This window comes from Falco rusticolus, chromosome 7 (assembly GCF_015220075.1).
Source record: "Falco rusticolus isolate bFalRus1 chromosome 7, bFalRus1.pri, whole genome shotgun sequence".
Taxonomy (NCBI): Eukaryota; Metazoa; Chordata; class Aves; order Falconiformes; family Falconidae; genus Falco; species Falco rusticolus.
The window spans coordinates 21,337,587-21,359,998 of record NC_051193.1 but is presented as its reverse complement, the minus strand read 5'-3'; the positions used below and the strand labels follow the sequence as shown (position 1 = coordinate 21,359,998).

Here is a 22,412-nt window from a genome sequence, read left to right as displayed (position 1 = left end):
TTTGGGGGTCAGAGAGACCCTTTAGCGTTCTGGATCCCAAGAATGGGAATACCTTTTCCCTGAAAAATATTTTGGATGAGCTTCATCTCACCTCCCTTTAAACATTACAGTATGGAAAAACAATGTTTAAGCTTACTGTGCTGTTAACAGAGAGAAATGGAATATTTTGTAAGATGCATCTCCACAACAGGATGAGCCTCTTAAGTAGATTGTTGGAGTCATGGTATAGAGTTGTCGTTTTTCTTTCAAATGACTACAGGAATAAAAATTATTAGCACAACTGTAAACAGGTAAAATCAGGTAAGGTGAATTCTGCCTTCAAGGTCTATTCCATTGAGCCTTTATTGCAGTTTATTGCAATTCACTGATACATTGTGTTGGGTTTATTAAAAATAATAATAATAATACACTTCCTCCCCCAGTTTGTGGCAAAATTCTTTCAAAATTAATTTTTTTATTTTTAATGTGAGCTATTAATGCTTATCAACAGCAAAAAGTGTGGAGCATTTGGCTTAATTAAATGCTTTGTAATTTAGAGGCTTGCATTACAGCTGAAACATAAAATATTTGCATTTATAAGAATTTTCTGATTTTGCCTCTGTGGTGGCACTTTTTGTTGATGTACTTCTTTTCTTCAATCAATTTCAGGAAGGAACTTTTTAACCTGGTTTCCTGGTTTTTCAGTCCCATCTTTGTCTCAATTTGTCTGTCTGTCTTTCCCACAGATCTTGAACTTTTCAGGCCATTTCAGCAGAAACTGATATCTTTTGGAGGCCTAAGATATTAACTTCTAACCTGCTTACTGAAAATAAGTAGCTGGGGAGGGATCCAGATTATGCTTCCTCTGTGGAGATGCCAGTCAGCACCCAACTGTTAATATTTGATACCCCGAATCTCATGCAGACAAGAGAGGTTGTATGCAAATCAGCCACACACACAAAATCAGCTACATTACTAGGTGTGGGATAATCATATGGCAGTGCAGAAATCCAGCTGATGTTACCCTTTCCTGAAAGCTTAAATACTCTCCTCAGTCCCCTCATGCCACTCTGAAATCTTTTGTGTCTTAATTTATTAATTTCAGCAGCTAGGGTGGAGCATCTTGGATCCATTCTTGGTTGGTTGTAACTTTAAACAAGCTCATTTAGGGATAACAGTGATTCTCTGCAGCAAAAATGAGGTTTCCTTTTGGCCCTCTAAAGTATGCTAGCTCTGGCCGACAAATTGCTGTTGATCTCTGTCTCTGGTTGCTCTGAACTCCTTCACCTTTGCGGAAACTTCCCTCGCAATTCAGATGGCTTCCCAGGCATACAGAAACTTAAATCTCATTGGTATGCCATTCTCTATACAGCAACACATTTGTGACAATATATATGCAATACTGTTTCTAAAAAAAAAATTAAAAAATAAAAATAGTATGCTTTTTTGTCTAGAGGCATGAAGTACCTTAATTTAGGAAAACACAGTTTCTGTGTCTCAGACGTAAATACAAAATTTTGTGTGGATGGCTTACTCCTTTTTACTGAATGTGAACAACCTTACACAGCATTTGCTCTGCAGTTTTTTCAGAGTGCAGTTAAATCTAAAGAAATAAAATGTTGAATGTGAGCTTCCTTCCCGATATCATTAGGATAAGTAGCAATTAATACTGCCTAACATTTGGGTTTTGTTGCTGCTGGTTTTAAAACAGAATAGAATTTATTTTAAGAACAACTAATTGTCTTCATCTAAAGAAACTTTTAATAGAAATTTTATGGAAGCTTCTTAGAAATCCAGCCTGCTTTGTAATTTATGCTGGTGAATAAGTGATGCATATTGTGCTTTAGAAATTTCTCAGAGATCCAGTCTCAGCTCTAACATTTTGAACAGGTCGTACAACACTTTAAAAGTAAGAAATTTTTCTTACTTTTAATTTTTCTTCAGCCTGATTTACTTGTGTAAAAGCCACATGCGAACTGTGCCTGGCTGAGTGAACTCTGGGATGCTTTTCAGGCCTAGTTAGATATTTTAGCCACATCCTGACTTCATATGAGGGCAAAATAGTTGTGGTTCTGTTCCAGATTACCTCATGCACTTTGGTGTCTGCCAGAAGGGAATTCAGGCACATCGGCAAGAAAGAGGCAGGGCTGGTCAGATCCTGCTGGTGGCAGGAAGAGCAGCTGTGCCTGTCACCAGTCCAGATGTGGCCTCTGAGTCTGGCTGAATGGCAAGCAGTAGAAGGCAGTTCTTGGAAGGTAATTGTCTATGTTTGTGCTTAATGCAGATTTAAGATTGTTAATTCTAGTTTGTTTGTTTTCTTGTGGGTTTGTTTTTTTTTTTTTATTCTCTCCCCATATGTGTGTAGATGACTGGGGCGAAGGGACGGTCTGACACACCCAGCGAGGGGAATCCAGTAGCTATGGAAACAAAAGGCAATCCAGCTAAGCCTGTTAGAAATGAAGGTGTGGCTACAAAGAAGCTGAAGAAGAATTACTGCAAACAAAGAATGATGAAGAAAAACTGGAAAAGGAAGTACAACAAAATGCAGCTGAAGTAGAAATAGCTGAACCATGCTGTGATAAGTATGGCCTGGAGAAGGACAAGACTAACAAAAAATCTGAGGCTTTCTTGCAGCTTCAAAGGAGCTGGAACGAGCTGGCAGGGGAAATGGCTCCATAGCTGAAACATTCCGTAAACCTTTAACCCTTTCTTACCTCAGTGGGCATATTTCAAGTGAAAATTTCAGATTCAATCAGAGGGGGGAAAAAGCGAGTGCCTGCAGCTGAGGTTAGGGGACAGAAGTATCTTCTGTTGGTCTCATTTTTGTAGAAAAACTACAGTTTGAAGAATGAAGCAGTGGTTGATGGTAATATCTGGTATCGCATAACAACAAGAAAAATAATTTTTCAGCTTTCTGAATTCTTCCAGAATCACTACAGATTTTTATTCTGACATATTTTTAAATTGTATTTTATTTTGTGTAATGTGCGGAAGGGAAACAACTTGGTTTAATTACTGAATCGTTTCAATGCACAGTATATGCCAGTTCTTAAATTACTTACAAAAATACATTTTCTTCTTAGGATGATGTAACGAATGAGGTTTGGGGAACAAAAGTGTGTTTATTTGAATAGTAAGAGCCATAAATTTGCACTAGGAAATTTACAAGTACAGCTAAATAGTTAAAATATGTATTTTTATGCTTCCCCAAAACCATTTCCAGAAATTGTTTGGATTCTGGCATTACTTCAAAAATGAATGTAGCAGTTATTCACTGTATTACTGAATGGCCACAGCCTAAATCTATTAAATTGCACACTGATATGCACTAGTGCTTACCTGAGGTATTAAGGTTTGCCTGGAGGAGCAAGTGATAGGATCAGGGCCTTCGTCATCATCCCAGAAACCCAACCAGACTATGCTGTACACCAGCAGTTTGCTTGAGATTTAGAGCCCAACTGACACGATGAAGTTAGGAAAAGAGAATACTTACATCTATGAAAAGGCCAGGCAATGGGATGACATGCAGTTTCCTAGCGAATATCAGTTGTGTGGTAAAATGGCAGTTTTGAATGTTAGTATGTAAATGCATTGTATTCTGTGGTGTTTTGGTAACTAACGTGACTGCTTGTGAGGGAGGATTGCTTTGCATTACAGCTGTTTTATGGGACAGGCTTTTAGTGTTTCATCAAACAGAATTTCAGCAGAAACCTTGAAATTGAGAGTCAAAAATTACATTCTGTATCATCGCTTTTGTTTTGCATTTTCTGGATTTCTGCCTATATTTTCCTTTATTAAGAATATTGTTAGAAGAGTGCATGAATTCTTGAAAGCTACAAGAATTACTCCAATAAAATCTTTCCCATTTTTTCCTTTCAAACAACACAACTATTTAAAAATATCTGAGCCAATTTTTGTTTGGAACATGTTCTGGAGAGCTGTTTGTATGCGTGCTTAAACTGCTAACACAAAAAACAAAGGCCTTAAAGATATTCTTCCAAGTCTTTTGTTCAGACTAAAGATACCAAGTACACACATCTGATCAAGCATTCTTCTGCTCATGGGCTTGACATGAGAGATTCTAATGTCATAAAAGTATAAGTAAACTATTTAAATTGTTAACTGGAGCATACCTGTTTATAAAATCCTGAAGACAGTTTTTTTTAAAGCAGGCTTAAACAATGGAGGTATATTAAAAACCTTTCTATGTGAAATTCAAAGCATTTTCTGATATTTCCCTCTCACACACACTGTTAGCGCTATTTATAGTATTATTCGGTTTAATCCTTTTTTGGCCACTGCCTTATAGCTGCAGTGATAACACTAATCACAGGTTGAACTGTTGTAGAGCTGTTTGTGAATTACAGCTAGTTCTGATTCGAAATCCCAAATGCACTTAGTGACCTCTCATAATAGTCATATTTTAGCTATGAGTCATTTTTTGCCAGATAACTAAGCGTGTGGGGGGAATTCAAAGCAGCTTTCAGTTTGTATACACAAAACCTTATGCCAGACTTGTATGGAATTTAGTTTCTTGATGCAGTTTCATATGTTAAAAATGTTTGGTCTATTTGCCCATATCTCTCTATGCCTAGAAGACTTGCATCTTTCTCTTCATAGTATACTATTACACTACAGTAGTATTCTAGTAGTATGCTAATTGTAGTTTCTTATCTGTTTCAGTAGGTAGGGAATCTGTGATGGCTTTTTAATTCACTGTTACGTTTTGTTTGACTGTTCCCTTTTGCATTAAGTGGCACTGAAGTAATTTGCTCTAAGATGAGTTGGTTGTTTGAAAGACTCCAGTTTTGTTCACTTGTGTAGGGGTGAGAGAACCAAAGTATACACCATTTATATTTGCATCTAAAATAAAATCCTATTTAAAGGAGTTTGAATAAAGGAGAAAGGTTAGCGTGTTTATTTTGGGCAGTAACGTCTGAAATCTGAAACAAAGAAAATGTCTACACAAAATAATTTGGTAAAAAAGGTTTCAGTAAAGCCAAAAAATGAGCTTGATATTAGTTGCTGGATCACTGGTTCTATATAGACTGGTTCTATATAGACTGGTCCTGAAGGGAGGGTTAGCTGTGGAGAACGAAGGAATACAGGGAAGCCTGACTGTTGTGATGCCACCAAATTGTAAATTCCTAAATGTAACACAGATTGTAAAGCTGTGAAAGCAGGAAACTACAGCTGGAGGAGAATGAAGGGGCCTGGATCTTGCTCTCCAGGTAACTGCTGTTTTACAGATAATGAACGCTGGTCTTTTTTATTGCCTTAATCCACTGAGTTTAGGGGGAAAATGTCACAGATTTCACAGTCCTGTAATTTCAGTCTTCAGCTCTGCGTTTGGAATGGATTGTGTGCATTTACATTGCAATTTATGTGGCTTTTTTAAAATGTAATTACTACTTTGTCACTCTGTATTGTAAGAATATCTTTTACACATGTATTTGGAGTGCCTGGTCAGACGTAACTTACCCAGTCTGAGAATCTTATGATTATATTTTTCCCTCGTTAGTTTTTATTTTCTTTATGCAGATTTACCTGGCTGTAAAGGGGGAAGCATGTGCTGTCCTGTCTTTCAGAACAGGGAGCTCTTAAGTGCTGGAGAATTGGTCAGAGTGATTTCACAGGGATCTCTCTGTTCTCTCAGCTTTTCAGTGCGGATGTTTGTAGTCCAGCGCTGATGGAGCAGCCTGTCCTGCTGCTTGGGATTATTTCATGCTGGGTGCAGGACTTTATCTTTGCAAAGTCTCACGCAGTTCCCGTCAGCCCCATTGTGCAGGCTGTCCAAGTCTCTCTGAATACTGGCTCATCTGTCCACTCTACCTACCTCTTCTCCCCATTTGGCGTCATCTGCAAACTTGGTGAAAAATTATTCCATCTTATTATCCATGTGACTGATAAGGATACTGAGGAGTACTGGACCTACTGCGAACCCCTGAGCAGCTCTGTTCATGACCAACTCTGTTGCTAGTTCAGCTTTGAGCCACCAACCACTAAAAATGGAAGAAGCCCTCTGAGAACATGTGGTTTTCCGTGCTGTACAAGGTCACTGATACTGAATCCAGTTCTCCCTGTTTCCTGGTGTGTGTTAGGAGGTATAGATAGCTTTGCATCGTGTTCGGGCAGTTGGAAGTTAGTTTTAGAGGACTAGAGGGGGAATTCTTACCTGGCATTGGAGGTTACTGGTTGACGTATATGCAAAGCCATGGAACTTTCAGTTCTTTGTATTAGCATGAATAAGTGCAATGGGCTATTAGTTGTAAAATCTAATTTTTCTTTATTTCTGCAGTAATAAGTGTTTTCAAATTTTATTTGCACTGTTGAACCGCTGACGAACTGCTTTCGTTCCCATATGTGACTGACTAAACCTCTTCACCTCCTCTGACTGCAGAACCCCTTGGGGATACAATAGACACTGCCCTTGTAAAATATGTTAGGAATAGATTTGTTGTGGCTTTTTCTCTGTCTTCTGATGTCGCCTAGCAGCTGGAAGCACAGAGAGCTGGGACCAAGTGACCAGACATCCGTTCCTGTGCTGGCAGGTGGGAGCTGCCAACAGCAAGTGCCTGTCCAACCCCATGCAGTGAAGTTCAGTAGCAGACACTGAACCATTTGAAGAGGTACTACTTCTGCTTCTAATTTGCTTGCCCTGTATTTTAAGTAGCAGCTGGTCACCAAAAGAACATTAAAAATCAGTTCAGACATGGTCTTTCAGAATGTTTGGTGCTGACCTCCATTTAAGCTGCTTTCAGCTCTAGTAGTAGAAGGAATTGGGGCATTATATATCACAAATTCAATTTCCTTCTCAATGCCAGAAAACAACTTTGAGTTGTAGTGTATTTTTCAGAAACTATTTAGAAAGCATTTATGAATAAAATGAGAATATTTATTTGGAACTTCATTTCATCACTGAAAATCAGATTTGGAGTAATGATGCAACTTTGAAAATAATTCAAGTCTGTCATGGCTCTTACCTTAATGTGGACTTTTAAAATTGTTTATCCCATACTTGAGTGAACGGCATGAGTGCCATCCTGTGCCAGGCCTGCTGCAACTTCTGTTTCACTACGCTCAGAAGCTCCACCTACCAAATCTTTGCACAAGCAAATCAAAATAAAATTTAAAAAAATCAGGAAGAATGCAGAAAAATTCCTACTGAAACAAGTCACTTGTCAATCTGTCTAGTGTGGGCTCTACTGCCTGGCAGACAGAGCACTTCAACAAATATTTTAATAGTCTAGTCAAATTTGAGGTTAAAAAAGGGAAGGAGGTAGCTGTCAGAACCCCATTGCTTCTTGTCCCCTCTGCTGAGCAGGTTGCATTGCCATGTTAAAAGCGACGTCGACAGTCAAACCCGGTTTATTTCAGAACCTTGTACTTAACACTTCCAGCGCTGTGTTTGTGCAGTACTGTTCCCTTGATTGACAGGACAGTCTTGTGCAACTCACTGGATCTTCTTTGTTAATTAGCAAAAGTAATAAAAAGGAAATATAATTACTGCATAGCTGCACGTGCTGCTTTGAACAGATTTTGTAGTCATTTCCAAGTTAAACTCTGATGTGAGCACTTGTTAAATTCTTTGGCTTCTTTGTGCCTAACCTAAGCAGAATGCACAGTAAGACTGATTAGACAGACTTATTTAATCTTACTTAATCCAAAAGCACATTGTGTTAAGAAACCTGGAAAGAATATTGTACTGACACTGGCGTTCTGTCTGGAGAAAAATAAACTTGTGGGTCAACAGACCTGTCACTACAGGCTGCTGCTTTTTTTGTTGTTTAACAACAAGCAGTAAATCTGTATGCAGATGCATGCATAAATAAGTTTGTTTCCTGCCTTCTTCAGGGAAGATACTGCACACAACATCATATTTATCAAATGTGTGTGTTGTTTTCCATTTACAGGTTTTCTACCAAAGAGATAAACTGAGAAGATAAAATATTGTATAAATTTCTTTGGTTTTAAGTATCTATGGTTTCATGCTACTCGGTGTGTGTGTACATCTGTGTCGGGCTGTGGCTTAAATTTTGGGTTCTAGCTTTCTATACTGGCAAAACCCTCCTGAAGGTTTTCTTTGGTCCAGCTTCTGTCTCCCCAGGAAGGTCAACAGCCACCTGTCTCTGCGTGTCTGTTCTTGCTGATCAGTCAGCTAGGCTTCCACTCCTTCCCTCGGCTGTTTTGAACTGGGTTATTCTATACACTCTGTGGTGGCTGCTCATTGTTGTATCAATGACTTCCTGGGTGATAGTAGCGTTAGGAAAATAAACCTTAGTGTTGAGGAGCTGTTTGAAAATTATCTGTAGTTGTGTTAACACTACAGTCTTCTGTTTCACCTGCTTAAAGGTTAGACTGCTTCCCTGTGTGAGCAATAGCTACTAGCGTGCAGGACACAGCAGTGAAAGTTATCTTGGTCAAGTAGAACTGTTTACTGAAGGCTTATTTGAAAGCAAACGTTATGAAAACATTAAGCATTACATGTGCGCCTTCATGCTAAAACAATAGGCTTTTAATGTACTTCTCAGAGTCGTTCAAGGAAGCGATCTCTGGTTTTAGAATTCAAACCTGTGCTTCAGACCTGGAAAAGCGAGTCTTAGCCTGCCTGGCAGAAACCAATTTCTTCATAACAGCCTTTGCTTTTCACTCAAGCAACAACTTTTTTGAAGTCAAGTTACTTTGCCTGATTTTTTGTCTAAAGGTATGAGATGCCACTACTATGAAAGAGCAAAAAACCATCAGCATAGACAGTCACATTTAATCAAGAATTTGTGACATTCCTTTGAGTTGCAAGACGTCATTTGTTCCCCAGCTAGTACCTCAGGTGAGCTGGATTAGATAATGAAGTTCAGGTCATGTAAGAACTTAACTCAAGATCACAAGTCTTTTGTGTTATTTTGTACTAAAATGGGTTGCTATGTTTTAAAATAAACTTCCCTGCTATTTTACAGAATCATTGATTTTAATTGAAATATTACAGCTGTAGTAATAATATGCTGATTTCTGTCAGCGAACTGTATTCTGTAAGTGATTTTTAAACTCATTTTCATGGGCCATTTTGGAGGTGGCACGATGGTAAGTAAAAAGGGGATACTTTTTGCAGTATGCAGTTACCAGCCTGCAGATTTGCTGTAGGAACCTGCTGTTTAAGAATTTTCAGAGTAAGTTTAGATGGTGCTTAATTAGATTCCTTGAAACTGTCAGAGTTATTCCCCAGGATTCTCGGGGATATATTTAAGGTGTGACAGCCTCCCCTGTGCTTTGGCAGAGGCCAGGAGCTTAATCCAAACCACGGGGCTGTTTGTGTTCTGAGTCACTAAAGTGGAAAAAGCACATAATAATGGGAAACAATGAAGCAGAACAGACTTTGCGTTACATGAAACTTTTTAACACTCTTCCTCGGAAAAATTCCCTAAGGACTTTTGCCAGCTTCCATCTTTTATAGCTGTTTCTGTCCTTTGGGAAGACAAACCAAACTAGTCACTATTCATGCTGGTCTGCTCTGGATGATGTCAGGAGCTCTGACATGTATTGCTAATATTTCCTACATTGTGTGGTGGCAGTCTGGGGAACGTTATTGTAGAGCTGGCAGCTGTGATCGTTTTAAGCACTGTGCCATCTAAATGGGTTCTAAATCTCTCTTAATGCTATAATATATAATGGTAGTCTGTTTATGCTAGCAGCACTTTGCTGATATTATTGGAAAGCTGAAATCATCATAATGGGTTTGAAATGTCTTTTTAACCTGTTCATGTATATAGGACCAAAGACAGCATGGTATCTAGATTCAGATGGAATTGAAACTCTCCAATCCTGAGTAGATTAAACTGAGCTTGAAAGTGTTCATGATAACCTGAAAACAGAAAGTAAATTCACATCCTTTAATGTCTGACAATGCTTTACAGGCCTTGTTTTGCCTCAGATTGCATGATCCTAGGATAAAAAGGCAGCTGCTGGCTATCAAGCAGGGCATTGGGAAGCCCCTGAGGGACTGAGGCATTTCACTGAAACATGGTTACACACATAGTGACTGACTGTTTGTATATCCTGTGACTGTTTCATTCAATGTAAAGATGCAGAGTGTATTCAGGCCGCCAATACCAGTACAAGGAATTTGGCAAGTGTGTTTCATTTCTGTTTATGTGTGTATCCAGGCAACGTCTCTTAGTCACACACTGGATGATTACTTTTGTGGGTCACACTGAAAAACCAAAATGCTAGCGATTCACAGTTTAGTTTAAAAATCAAATCGAACCCCAGATGCTACTAATGCTCATGGTGAATGCATGCCAGAGGAGGGAGTTTTCTGTTCTTTGGTACACGTGTCTGAATTGCTGGTTTACCATTTGTTCGTGATGCATATACCTCATTGAATCTCAGTGTCACCTGAATGCGTGTACCTCTCTGACTTACTCTAGTTAGTATGCCACACAGGAGGAAAGAAGATGCAATAGCATGGGCTAAGTCATGAGGGGAACAAGCCTACTGCACCTTTGAAGTTGCTGGCCCATGTTGTTACCTGTGTTGGCTAGGTGAGTGTACCAAAGGATCTTGCTACCTTCTGAGTATCTGGAGAGAGCCTGGATGGTTCCGTGTTGTTCTCTGTTAACAGCCAACAGCCAGTGCAATGGACTTCCACCGTGGTGACTCAAACTTTTTGGGATTTGGCAACTGGTAGTGACTAATTAGGCTGTACATGTGCCCTAAGAGAGCTTGCTTATTATTAGCTTTTGTGCATAGTTAAACGAGTTTCTTTCCGACTGCGTCCTGTAACTAGTCTTAGCTAATATTTTGCTTCGTTACTCTCTTGTCTTGATTTGGATCCCAAATCACCCAGGCATCTGGTTCTTTGTGGAGGGAAGCTCTGTGTGCTCATGGGGTTAGAGTGAAAGGATCCACTGAGATTGTGAGATAAAAGGAAGAGGGTGATGGTGTTATTTACATTGGTAATGAGGGATATCTTTGAAAAGAGAGAGTTTAAAGTAAGGTTATGGTCAGACATGCATGAATGTGGCAGAGGAGGGATACTGACAGCAGAGATTTGCAGATAGAGTCAAGAAGTAGCTGAAGACAAAGCCAGTGATAAGCCAGTATCAGGATGTAAGAGGAGACTTTTGTAAATGACATGCAAGGTGCAGCCATCTGGTGGAAGAGGGAGGTAGATGTTTTACTTGCCATGAAAAGTATCTGCTGTCAGGTTCTAACATAATGTGTCAAGTGCTTAGAGATTCTGCATAGGAAGTAACTGTAGAACATAATGCCTGTCACGTCTTCGTCAGTTGCAGCAATTGCTAAAATAGATCCCTTAAACAAGGTTACATCAGCTTTCATGTAACTTAGACTTTGGATGAAACAGAGGAAAATACACTGGAAGTAGTTTGGCGAATCTGATTTATTCCTGTATGTTGATGGAGTGATTTATGTCGTTTAACATTTTCTTTAGTGGATGCAATCCTTAGTCTTTGCCCTGAAGAGTTAACAGTCGAAAGCCAGGACCTGATCAGTGAGAAGGCAGCAACCTAACATCACAGCAAACCACAGGGCTGGGAGCCATACTGCCCAGGTGTCCAGTTTCTAGCCTGGATTGCGTATTCAGAAGCATACTGCCTCTCTGTACCCAGACTGAACTAGCACATGCCACCTACCTTAGCTATTATAACGCTTCATTTGTAAAATACACATGTAACAAAATATTAGAGACCTGGCTAACGCACAAGATCATTCCAGAGATAAGTCTAGCTCTTTAAAAGGGATTATTTCAAGTAAATGAAATTCTGAGTGGAGAGGAACATTTGTGCAGGAATGTGCATGCATTGTAGGAAAGAGATTTTGCAGAACAGAATTGATCCGAGGGCTTTGGTGGTTAGGTATTACCTAACAAGAATTCTGGTCCTCTGGTACCGTGTTAGTTGAAAGATGGCATTGGTATTCTGGTATTCAATCTATTTTTCAAAAAATCATACACTGGAATTACAGTTCTGTAAGATTTAGAGTAAATCATCATGGATTTTAATGAAAGGCGTTGCATTTGCCCCTGCCACCCCCCTTCCAAAAAAAACCCAAACCCAAAACAAGTTTAACACTTCCAGTGTTTAGAGTTTTACTAATGCAGCCTAGGTGTGCTCTCTGGAGTCCTTCCTCCATTCTTGTATAGCCATTGGCATCATAACTTGCCAAGTTGTTACCGTGGGAACCCAACTTGCGTAACTTTAAAGTTAGACTTAGCTTTCTGTATAACGTGTGATTACTCTTAATAAAAATTGCATGTATTTGTATCATGGCGGTTCCCAAATTAGACCAGATAATCAAAGCGCAAAAATAACACCCAGAGGTCTGCCCCATCAATATGTTAATCAGAATGGAATTTATATTATCCTCTTGCAACATAACACATTCCAGGGAGGCAACATTACGTAGAGGCTCAGCCACACCTAAACCAGAAAGTCGTTTGTCCTGATCTTTTTTCTTTTTTTTTTTTTTTTATATTGAAGAAAAAAGTTTAAAGAGGCAATACATATTGATATAATTATGGCCTGTGTAACTCTTTGATTCTTTATAGACAGCATCCTGAAAGAGTATGAGTAAGATCTGTGCAGACGAAGGAGCCAAACAATCAGACAGAAGGGAGAGAAAAATCTATTGAGAGCCGGAGTGAGCCCATATGCACTAATGTTATTCCAGAGGTAAAGCCTGGGTCAGGAGGGAACTTAAATTGAATGTTCAAGTTAGGCACGTCAAACCTCCAGTAGTGTAACATAAGAAGGAGATAATGACAAGAAAAGTTAAAGGTGGTGGTGAGGTGGCAGACAATGGTATATTGAATTGAAAGAGGGAGGGGGGGGAAATTATCAAACTATATTAAACAGTAACAAAACAATGGGGGAGTTAGCAGTGGTAATGTCACTGAGTCTGAGAGGGTGGAATAAACGCACCTACAGCGTGTCCGTAGGGTATAGGATGAACCACAGTCACAGTGAGCCGGCGGAAGGGAGGAATGAGCAGTTAGCACAGTGACGTTTGGGTTTCCATCAGCAGGACTCTGGGGAGCTCCAGTCAACAAAAGTGCACTCTGATTGCTGTGGTCAGCATGCAGGGAACCGGAGATCACCAGCACGTAGCTGCAGCTGGAGGAGTTGCCTGTTACTTGGAATATGACCTTCTGTGCAGATGTTTTAAGGGGGTGCGGGTGGTAAGCGGTGTGAACACAACTGAGAACCTTTCTTGGCACGGCCTTACTTGCAGGCTAGTTGTAGCGTGTTTCTTCCAGTACATCATGTGTGAGGCAGGCACAGTGAGGCACTGGGCTTGCCCTAAGTGCAGACCTTGTTCTAGCCTTTTATCCAGCCTAATGCTGACAGTAGTTACTTCAATGTAGTGCTCGGGAGCAGTGGTCATGGACCGGAGCCCCTTGTGATAGGTGCTGTACCAACCCTCCGAGCTTTGGGTAGATCTTCAGGAATAACCCATGTGACTTACAAGCTTGTATCTCATTTGAAAAAGTGATTCAGGCATTTGGCTGCTGTTCCTCCACTGAATCAATTTCCTTTCCCTGTTTGGCAGATAAGTGAAGTCTTTCCTTTTTGTACAGTCTGACTGCTGCCTTCAGCTGGCTGGTTTTGCAGTTTTTTCTTAAAGGTATGAAGGATGTATCATATTTCCATGGGCAGAGTCACCAGGCCTTGGTACGAGGGGATGGTTGGTTGTTCTGCCAAAAGTGTTAATGTGTTTTCTGCGGTTCATGCGACTTGGATTCCCCAGCTGGTGCAAGTGCTTTTGATGTCGGTTGACCTACATAAGCGGAGAGCAAATGAGGGAATTCATAATATGTTTGAATATGATGTTTGTGTCTTCATGGCTCTGATTGCTTTTGTTTCCTATTGTCAGTCTTTTTTCCTTTGAAATCTCTTCAAAAGTCCCTGAAGCTTGTGTAAGTTCAGAAAGGCTGCTGTCTGTTCTAAACGAGGTGAATGTGTGATTCTGAGGTTGAATAATTGATTATTAAGTTGGATATTGGAGACAACATTTCTGAAGCTGTTGGAATTGCTGGGAAATCTTTTTATGCTGCAGTTACTGTGGCTGTAATGATAATAGTCCGCTTGATAGCAGAGCTTTTGTGGACTGTTTATATGAAGATCTAGGTAACCAAAATTAATGTTGGCGATATATGAGCTACTTCAAATTCTAAGTATTGAGTTACTAAAAAGAGAACAATTTTCTAAGAAAATGGGAAGAGTAGCGTCATTGAAACAAGCTGTAGTGAAGGACTGAAAGGTAAATGGGCCTTCGGTTAAGAGAGTGATGTGCTCATCTGTGAATTAATTAATATGTGGCTCAGCAGATCTTATACAAGAATGCAACATGTATGTTGCATGTTAACAATACATTGCATATGTGAAAATACTTCTTTTTTTCAGTTGAGGCTGTTGTGGTTATGCTTTTCTGCTTTTGCTTTAAGAATGTTTGACAAGAGAGAGAGGTAAAAGAACTGTCCCTGAGGAACTGCATCCATGATAGGCACATTGGCTGTGTCCGGCTTTTGCTCATGCTTACCCCTAAAGTCCTTAACGAGACTGCAGTACAGGATGGCTGTGACTTCTAGGAATGTGTTTTTGATCTGTGAATCACCGTTCCAAGTCACTAGTGATTTTTTTTTCCCAAGAAACTTGAAAAGCAGGGGGAAATTATCTGCAACAGACACTAGTTGAGGTGGGATACCCAGGGATTAATTCTTAAAGACAGGTTCATTATAATACCCAGAGAAATAACCCCAGTGGCCTTGCCAAAAAGAAAGGTAACATGTCAAGCTAATGCAATACTGGCACCGGTTTTCTTCTCTGACGAAAGGCTGTTCCGTGATAGGCCTTTTCCTATGGCCGTCCCCTTCGTGTCACTATCATTTATTCAGAAAAGGCCTATTAATGTTATTTTCATCTTCTGCAATGATCGGTTTACCAGCCTGCTCCATTGCCTCTGTGTGCCAATCTAGTGCAGTATTTCTTAATATTTCTCCCTTTCTGTATCTCTGACCTTGTTTCATCCTGGCAATTACTTTTGTGTCTCGGCTCGTTCCTGTGTCCCTTGTGCTGCCTGCTCCTGCCACCGCTGGTTTTATGTGCCTGGCCAAACCGGTAATGTGTTTTGCCCTCTTTGCCTGCCACAACAGCCCTGCCTGTGCCTACAAAACCCGTTATAGCAGAGGCAAATACCTCTTTGTAGAATAACCACTGGGTGACAACATGCTGCTGAAAGGGCTACTGCAATGTGTTCACCTCCGGGGGACAGAGTCCCACAGTTAAATGACAGGAATAACGGCACGGATCGGGAAGGGGAGTGCTTGCTTTAGTCGAGGCCGACCCCCGGTAACTTAGCCACACTGTTGCAGTGAAACAGTCATCTGGAGCGATCCACTTGCAGCTCCTTTGCAAGTACATTTTAACCGTGTCTTGCTCGCTCGACGCCGGGGCCGGGAGCGCAGCAGCGGGGTCCCCCAGCTCCGGGGCTGGCGGCGGGGGCGCAGGGGTGTCCCGGGCTCCCGGGCCGGGCGCTGCCGGGGGCGGGCGCCGCTCCTTGCCGCGGGGAGCTCGTTGCCGAGCGCCGGCCGCCGCGGAGGGTCTGGCTGGGGTGAGCCCGAGCGGGAGGGGCAGCCCGGCCGGGGGGGGGGCTGGGAGCGAGGTGCGTGCCTGGCCCCAGGGCCGGCCCGGCCGCTCCGGGGAGCCCCGGCGGCAGCGCAAGGTCCCGAGGGGTGCGGGGGCCCCGTCGCCTGCCTCCCGTCTGCGGGGCGGGCGGGCGGAGCTGGGGCCGAGGGCTGAGCCCCGCACCCCCGGGCGCTGCCCCGGAGCCCCCCGGGGACGGCGCCCTGCGGGACGCGGATGCGGAGAGGGAATCTGCTGCGGCCCTGCCCTCGCCCACCCCGTCCCGCTCCCCTCCCTGCTCGGGAGGCGGGCGCGGCCGGCTGAGTCAGCGCCGGGCCGGGGGGGGCGCCGGGGAGGGGAGGGCCCGCCCGGCCCTACAAAACCCCGCCCGGGCCGCCGCGGGGCCCAGCCGCCGCAGCCGCCGCCGGAGCCGCCCAGCCCGCCCCGGCCAGGTGAGTCCCGCCGGGCGGCCCGGCCCGGAGCGGGAGGCGCAGCACCGGGGGCGCGGGCGGGGGGCGCACCCCGGGCGGGAGGAGTAGTGGGCCGGTGGCTGGGCGCGACTGCCTGCCTGCCTCCCCTGCCTGCCTCCCCTGCCTGCCTCCCCTGCCTGCCTCCCCTGCCTGCCTCCCCTGCCTGCCTCCCCTGCCTGCCTCCCCTGCCTGCCTCCCCTGCCTGCCTCCCCTGCCTGCCTCCCCTGCCTGCCTCCCCTGCCTGCCTCCCCTGCCTGCCTCCCCTGCCTGCCTCCCCTGCCTGCCTCCCCTGCCTGCCTCCCCTGCCTGCCTCCCCTGCCTGCCTCCCTGCCTGCCTCCCCTGCCCTGCCCGCGGCTGTACCCGCCCGCGGCTGCTCCGCCGGGCTCCCTCCGGGCGGCGGCCCCACGGGCGGGGCTCCCCGCCGGCGCTGCGGGTGTGGCGGCGGCGGCAGGAAGGGGAACCGGCCCCCAGCTCCGCCGGCCCCGGTTGCGCTCCTCTCGTCCTCGCTAAGGTGCGCCGGGGCGCAGCCCGACTAACGGGAACGCTGCAAGTTCGCTCCCAGCCCGGAGCCCCCGGCCCGGCCGGCCCCGGGAGCGCAGCGGGCCCTGCGCGGCCCCCCACGGGCACGGCTCTGCCACCCCGCCGGGACCCCGCAGCCCGTCAGGATCCCGCAACCGGCACTGTGCGCCGGCTGGGCCCCGCAGCGAGGGGCCGGGCGGGGCAGGGGGATGCCCCTCCCTGGGAGAGGGGTGATGATTGCAGGGCCACGCAGCAGTGAGCCGTGTTCTCGCACCGACAGCTCCGGCCCCGCTCGGTGTGAGCCGTTTCTGCGCTCGTGTTCACACGCTGCACCCGCTCAGGGGCGCGTAGGCACTGACACACGGGTCAAGGGTGAAAAAACCTTTTGGAACCCCCATGCCCTGAGCGATCCCTCCCGACGTGTGGCTTCTGTTGGTGGAGCTAGTTGTCATGAGCAGCCCTAGTGAGTATAGTTCCCATTAGCTAATGTATGGAATTATTTGCCTTGATTTAAAAAAAAAAAAAAAAAAAAAAGGTGTTTTTCTGTGAAGTCTCAGAAGTGAGAATAGCTTGAATTCTAGAAATAAAAGCCCTTAATTTTTGATGTGCCCAGTACCTTCCTGGAACAAAGTATCTCCTGGCTTGTTAGCAGTGTCTGTGGAAGCCAACGGTTAAAGCATGTTTGTGGTAGTGTAGTTTAGTGGGTTGAAATCCTTTTCTTTAAAGTTTTTTTTTTTTCTCCAAGTAGTGGCTTTAAGTGATCTGCTAAACCTTATCGAGTGATCTGGGGAGATGCAGCCTGGCTCATTTGTACCTGTGCTTAGCATTGTATATCAATTAATGATTTTTTTGTCCTTATTTCATTTACAGCAGATATTGTGGATCTTCCTTGCTTTCCCTTATCTCCTCTGTTGCGGTGCCCTGGTTTTCGGAGCAGGTTTTTGGACCTGACCCAAACGTGCTCCAAGTGAAACAGTTTCCATTCTCTCATTCTGGGGATTCCTGGGCTCCCATCTTTGGGAACACCCTTTGCTCAGTCTCTGTCTGCAAGAGTATAATAAGTGCTTCTTAAAATGCTAACTCTGCTTATTGAGCAATGTGGTTGTTTGTGCATACCTGACACTTTTTTTTTCCATGGCTCACACGGGTCTTTCCTGCTGTAATATAAGTGAGCTGCCTCTGGGAACCAAGATACGGGGCTGCTTTTAAACAGGCTCTCCTGCCAGCAGGCAGCTCTGGGAGTAAGGAGCTGCGTGTACACTAGGCCCAGTACAGCAACAGACTGGCAAACCAGTGATTGCTGGGGGGGAGTCCAGGTGGAAACAGATGCTATCTCTTTGAGACACTGTGATTCAGGATTAGGTAATGTGGATTTAGGAGGTAAACCGGTTGTAGAAACTCGCCTTAAGGTACTGAAGTATTAGTTTACAGCTGGAAGGTAGAAGTTGAATCTTTTCCAGTGTAAGTAAAAACAAGTTAGTGCAAGTATTTTCTCTTTACATGTTCAAACTCACCAGAACTTGTCAAAACGACATCAGATTAAATGAGTCCATCAGAGAACAGTGAGTCTGTCCTCAAATATGAGTGTCTTTCAAAGCAGGGTGTGACAAGAGATGTGTATGTTCTCTGAGTAAAGATATTTCTCTGGAAGAATTCTTGCAAAAACTCCCATTTTTTTCTTTAGCCAGCTTGCTGCTGCTGGGCGGTCAGTTGCCATAGCATTGTGTGCTGATGATGGGAACCTCCCAGTTCCAGCTCTACGTGAGGGTGTGTTAGTTCTGTTCCTGGACTTTGTTCAAGTTTTTTGTTCCAACAAGCCTGATTCAGTGTGGTTTTAAATTGATTTAGAAATGGCAGTCTTGCAAAAAGCTGTTCCGTGATTGTTTTGTGAAAGATTACACTGCAGTTGCTTTGCTTCAGCTTTCACTGGTGGTTTTTAGTTCTTTGTGTCAAGCAAGACGGAAGGACCTCAGTTGCTCATCTTTGGTATCGGTTGTAATGCTTGTGGAGTACAAAAGGGCTCGTTGCTAGGCACTTCATTTTATTAAGAGTAAACACTGAGAATTTCATAACTCAGTAACAGATCGTCCCTCTAACCATCATGGTTAATGGTGCCAATAGCAGGTAGCAGCTTATTACCACTTCTGCAGCCTGTTCTTAAAGGGCTGGGTTGAATTTTTGCTCTGAAAAGGATTTATTCTCAAATTAGTTGATGCATGGCTGTGATTTCCATTCTCTCTTATTTTTCCTCCCCTGGGATCTTAATTTTTCCTTGACGGAAAGTTGCTTTTGTTACTTACACCTAGGTTACTTCAGAAGATGAAAGGCTTGCTTTCTGTATTCTAGGTGAGGAAAGGGCCGGTTACAGCAGTTATGCCACAAAAGCCGTGTAACTGTTTCTGCATTTCAGTCTCATAATGCTTGCTATATCTGCTAAAAGTCAGCATTTCTCTGCTTTTTCTCTTGGTGCACAGGAGATTTACAGGAGCTAAAACAAAATACAAATATGTGTTTCAGATCTCCAATATTAAGAAACTATTTCAAACTCCTTGCTGGTTTTCTGAGCTCTTGATTTCAGATTGATCATTGAGTGGAGCGTGGTTTGTCTGGGAGATTTGCCTGGGTGGCTAGTACCGCTTGCCTGAGAAAGCCCCAATGCCATCAGTGGTGTGACTGATGGAGGATAAAAAAAGAATCTGAAAACCACTTGAAAGAACATACCCAGGCCTGGCTGCACCATAGCTGGGAGTTGGCTTGGAGGGCACAGTGCCTGGGAGCTGGGCTGGGGGAACTGGGATCGGTATGGGAGTGAAGGGAGTGGCACCCTGCGAGGCTCAGCCTGGGTTCCAGGATCAGTTATCTGTCAGTGGAATGTCACTAACTCAGGCGTTCCCGTCCTTTGTCTCCTACCTCTCATCAAGCCAACTCTTTTCCTTATTTGCTAATGCTCTCTACAGCTTGATTGTAGAGTTCCTGAGAAACAAGCTTTAATTTCAACAGGAAAAATAATGTTTTCTGCAGGTGCCAACCTGGATGATGAGAAGGTAATGTGAGTGGCAATGTCTGTCCCTTCAAGTGGAGGAATTTGAGAGTAGAGCTGTGGGAATGCATCAAGCCTCTTCAATAGTGCCTCTGGTTTTTAACCTTTGGAAAAAATTTCCTCCTTAGTTGGGAGACCCTTCCAGTAAAGCAGTAATAATAGCAAACTTCCCTGGCCACAAACCAGAGTTGAAGAAAGGCAGGGCATTGAAACACCGGCATATCACATCCGTGTTCATTTCTGCAGTGTGTGCCATCTGTCTTAGGGCTGGGGTTTCCCTGTTTTTCTTTAAACGCATTAGCAAGATGTTATGTAGGTTCAGGCAATGGAGCAATGATACTGATTTTCTTGCCTCAGTGGCTCTTACTTCTGGAGCTGTCGTTTTAGGAGAGTCCTTGTTAGCTAGTATCTGACAAGCATGTTAGTGTTTGTAGCTTGTCCTGTGATTCTTATTACTGAGGAGCCACTACAAAACCATATGATACTAGAGGCATTTGTGGCCTATGTCCAGGATTAAAGATTGAACAGCATTATGATTTTATAATATGACTGCATGAATATAAATGGTTTCAATGTATTCCATGAGTACTTGAGGAATTCAGCGTCTGATTTAAATGCTACCGCTTGTTGCTGCTTTTTGGCTTTGGGCTGGACCGGACTATAATGTTGCTAACAGTTTTCCTGGTACCAAGTTGCAGGCTTAATTGATTCTGTTTCTAAGGTAGAGATTCTCCAGTTCCTTAGTTTAAGTATTTAAAATGCAGAAGAAATGGGTATAATAAGATAAATTCTTATTTTACAATAGAATGAAGACCTCTCACTGTTGCACTACTAATGGTGGTGTGGCTTAAAACCCTTTAAATCTGCTGATGTAATTGTAAGTATATTTAAGTCTACTTGTGGTTTGTTTTTTCCTCTTCCTCCAGCACTCTTTCAAGATGTCTACTGTCCATGAAATTTTAAGCAAGCTCAGCCTTGAAGGAGATGTAAGTATTACTATCTAAACAAGAAAAGTTTATTTTACTTAAATGCCACATCTTGTTTCTTTCGCAGGGCTCTCTACCAACAATTGTACTGACCTGTACAGTTTACAAGATTCCCCACATCTCTTCTACCCAAACTTACATTGACTAAGAACCTAGTCGGCAGCGATCAGTTTTCAGCCACAAAGCAGTTGTAAACCATAGGACAGTTATATGAGGTCACCAGATTTAATGACAGTCCTTCCAACTGGCCAGCAGCATGAGCAATATTCATATGCTGGGCCACATGAAAGAGATCACAGGACAAACAGCATGGCTGGTTTGCATCTGTGGTCCCAAGGAACAAGTGAGTTAAGCATGATAGGAGAAGACGGAAGTGTGTTTGGGTTTGCTGACACCTCCTGAGTTTTCTTTTCTTTTACTTTTCCCCCCTTCCCCCCCCCCCCTCAAGTAAAAATGGAGAACATTACTTAATTGGAATAAAAATATTGGGGATCTTATTCCTGTACTGGTTGTCACCAAAACCAAACTACCTCTTCCAAAAAATTATTTTTCTCAAACTTCTTTTCTCATTTGCTGTTTTGAAAAGTGTAAAGAACCTTGGGTTTGATTGCGTATTTTCTACCACATCTGCACTCGCTTGATAGTTGTATTGAAACACCAGAAAGCCACAGCCTCTTTGTGTGATTTCTTATGTTGCAACACTGGATGGTAGGGTTACCAGTGTAGTGTCAGGAATTTGTGGTTCTGTGACTGTCACTGAAGAGGAAGTGAATCCTATCCATGCATTATTTCATCATGTTGCTTATAAACTTGCTGTACTTTTAAATTCTATAGTCAGTAACTCCAGATTTGAGATCAGTGCAAACAAACTTATTGCCTATTTTTATTACTTCTTGCAAAATAAATTATACCATATGATCTTTGTGAAACGGCTGTTGCAAAGACCTGGCTAACGCGCTATAGGTAAATAGCAAACCTGATTTTGTACTGCAAAAGCAGTCGGCTCTTCAGACTTCTTGGCTGTGTTTGTTTCAGCAGAAGATTACTTCTGGAATAATATTTGAGCAATCTGTTCTCAAGGGCAGAAATGTTTCTTCCGTAATGCTTGTGAGTACTTGCAAAAGTCACATTTGAATACTGTTCCATGCCAGCATTTTCATCAGAAATCCTGCCACAGAGTGTATGAAATACCAGGCAGCTGGTTTGTTCCGTAGATCCTAAGTTGGAAACTGGAATTACTGAGTAGCTCATTTACATAAAGGATTTGCCCAGTTCCTCTAAGTAATGATTCAGCAAACTAACTGATTTTACAATATTATTTTACAATATTTACAATATTACAACTAACTGATTCAGCCAGCCATTTTTCTCAATAAAACATGTTTAATATTGAGACATATTTCATATTTCAATATTTTGATAATTTCAATATTGAAACAGCTGAACTCAAGTCCTGTCGTGTGCATCTGTGCATTTGGTATCAGCGACATAGTGACTGATGTGTTTCAAGGTGAAGAAACCTGCCTGCTTGCTTCAGCGTGGTGTTCTCTTCTTCTTTAAGGAGGGCAGGGAGATGAGCTGCAGTTAACCTATGCTTGCAGCCTCCACAAGAGAGTATAGAAAGATTCTGTAACAAAGATCGTATTGTTATGCTTCATCATATGCTCCATGTTTGCACTCGGGATTGGAAGCCTATATTTTAGTCAACGATTTATAGGTTACTTGCTGGATGATGTCAACTTACTCAATTTTCAAACCCGACTGATGAGCTTTTTGAGGACA

The 22,412-nt window shown here is 43.1% G+C and overlaps 2 protein-coding genes across 8 annotated transcripts in view; both read left to right on the top strand.

Annotated features, from left to right (window-relative positions):
- The window catches only part of ICE2 (interactor of little elongation complex ELL subunit 2), a 29,049-nt gene extending 23,675 nt beyond the window's left edge, over positions 1 to 5,374 (top strand). For 6 of the 7 annotated variants that reach the window (XM_037394680.1, XM_037394682.1, XM_037394676.1 and 3 more), the window contains 2 exons: positions 2,061 to 2,234; positions 2,345 to 5,374. In XM_037394680.1, coding sequence (XP_037250577.1) covers positions 2,061 to 2,234; positions 2,345 to 2,536 — 366 coding nt within the window. In that variant the 3' untranslated portion in view covers positions 2,537 to 5,374. The remainder of the gene's footprint in view (positions 1 to 2,060; positions 2,235 to 2,344) is intronic. The other variant, XM_037394677.1, reaches the window with a different exon arrangement.
- A 10,617-nt stretch (positions 5,375 to 15,991) lies between these two features.
- The window catches only part of ANXA2 (annexin A2), a 28,228-nt gene continuing 21,807 nt past the window's right edge, over positions 15,992 to 22,412 (top strand). Inside the window, exons 1-2 of the mRNA XM_037395320.1 lie at positions 15,992 to 16,066; positions 20,571 to 20,630. Of these exons, the coding sequence (XP_037251217.1) occupies positions 20,583 to 20,630 (48 nt within the window). The 5' untranslated portion in view covers positions 15,992 to 16,066; positions 20,571 to 20,582. The remainder of the gene's footprint in view (positions 16,067 to 20,570; positions 20,631 to 22,412) is intronic.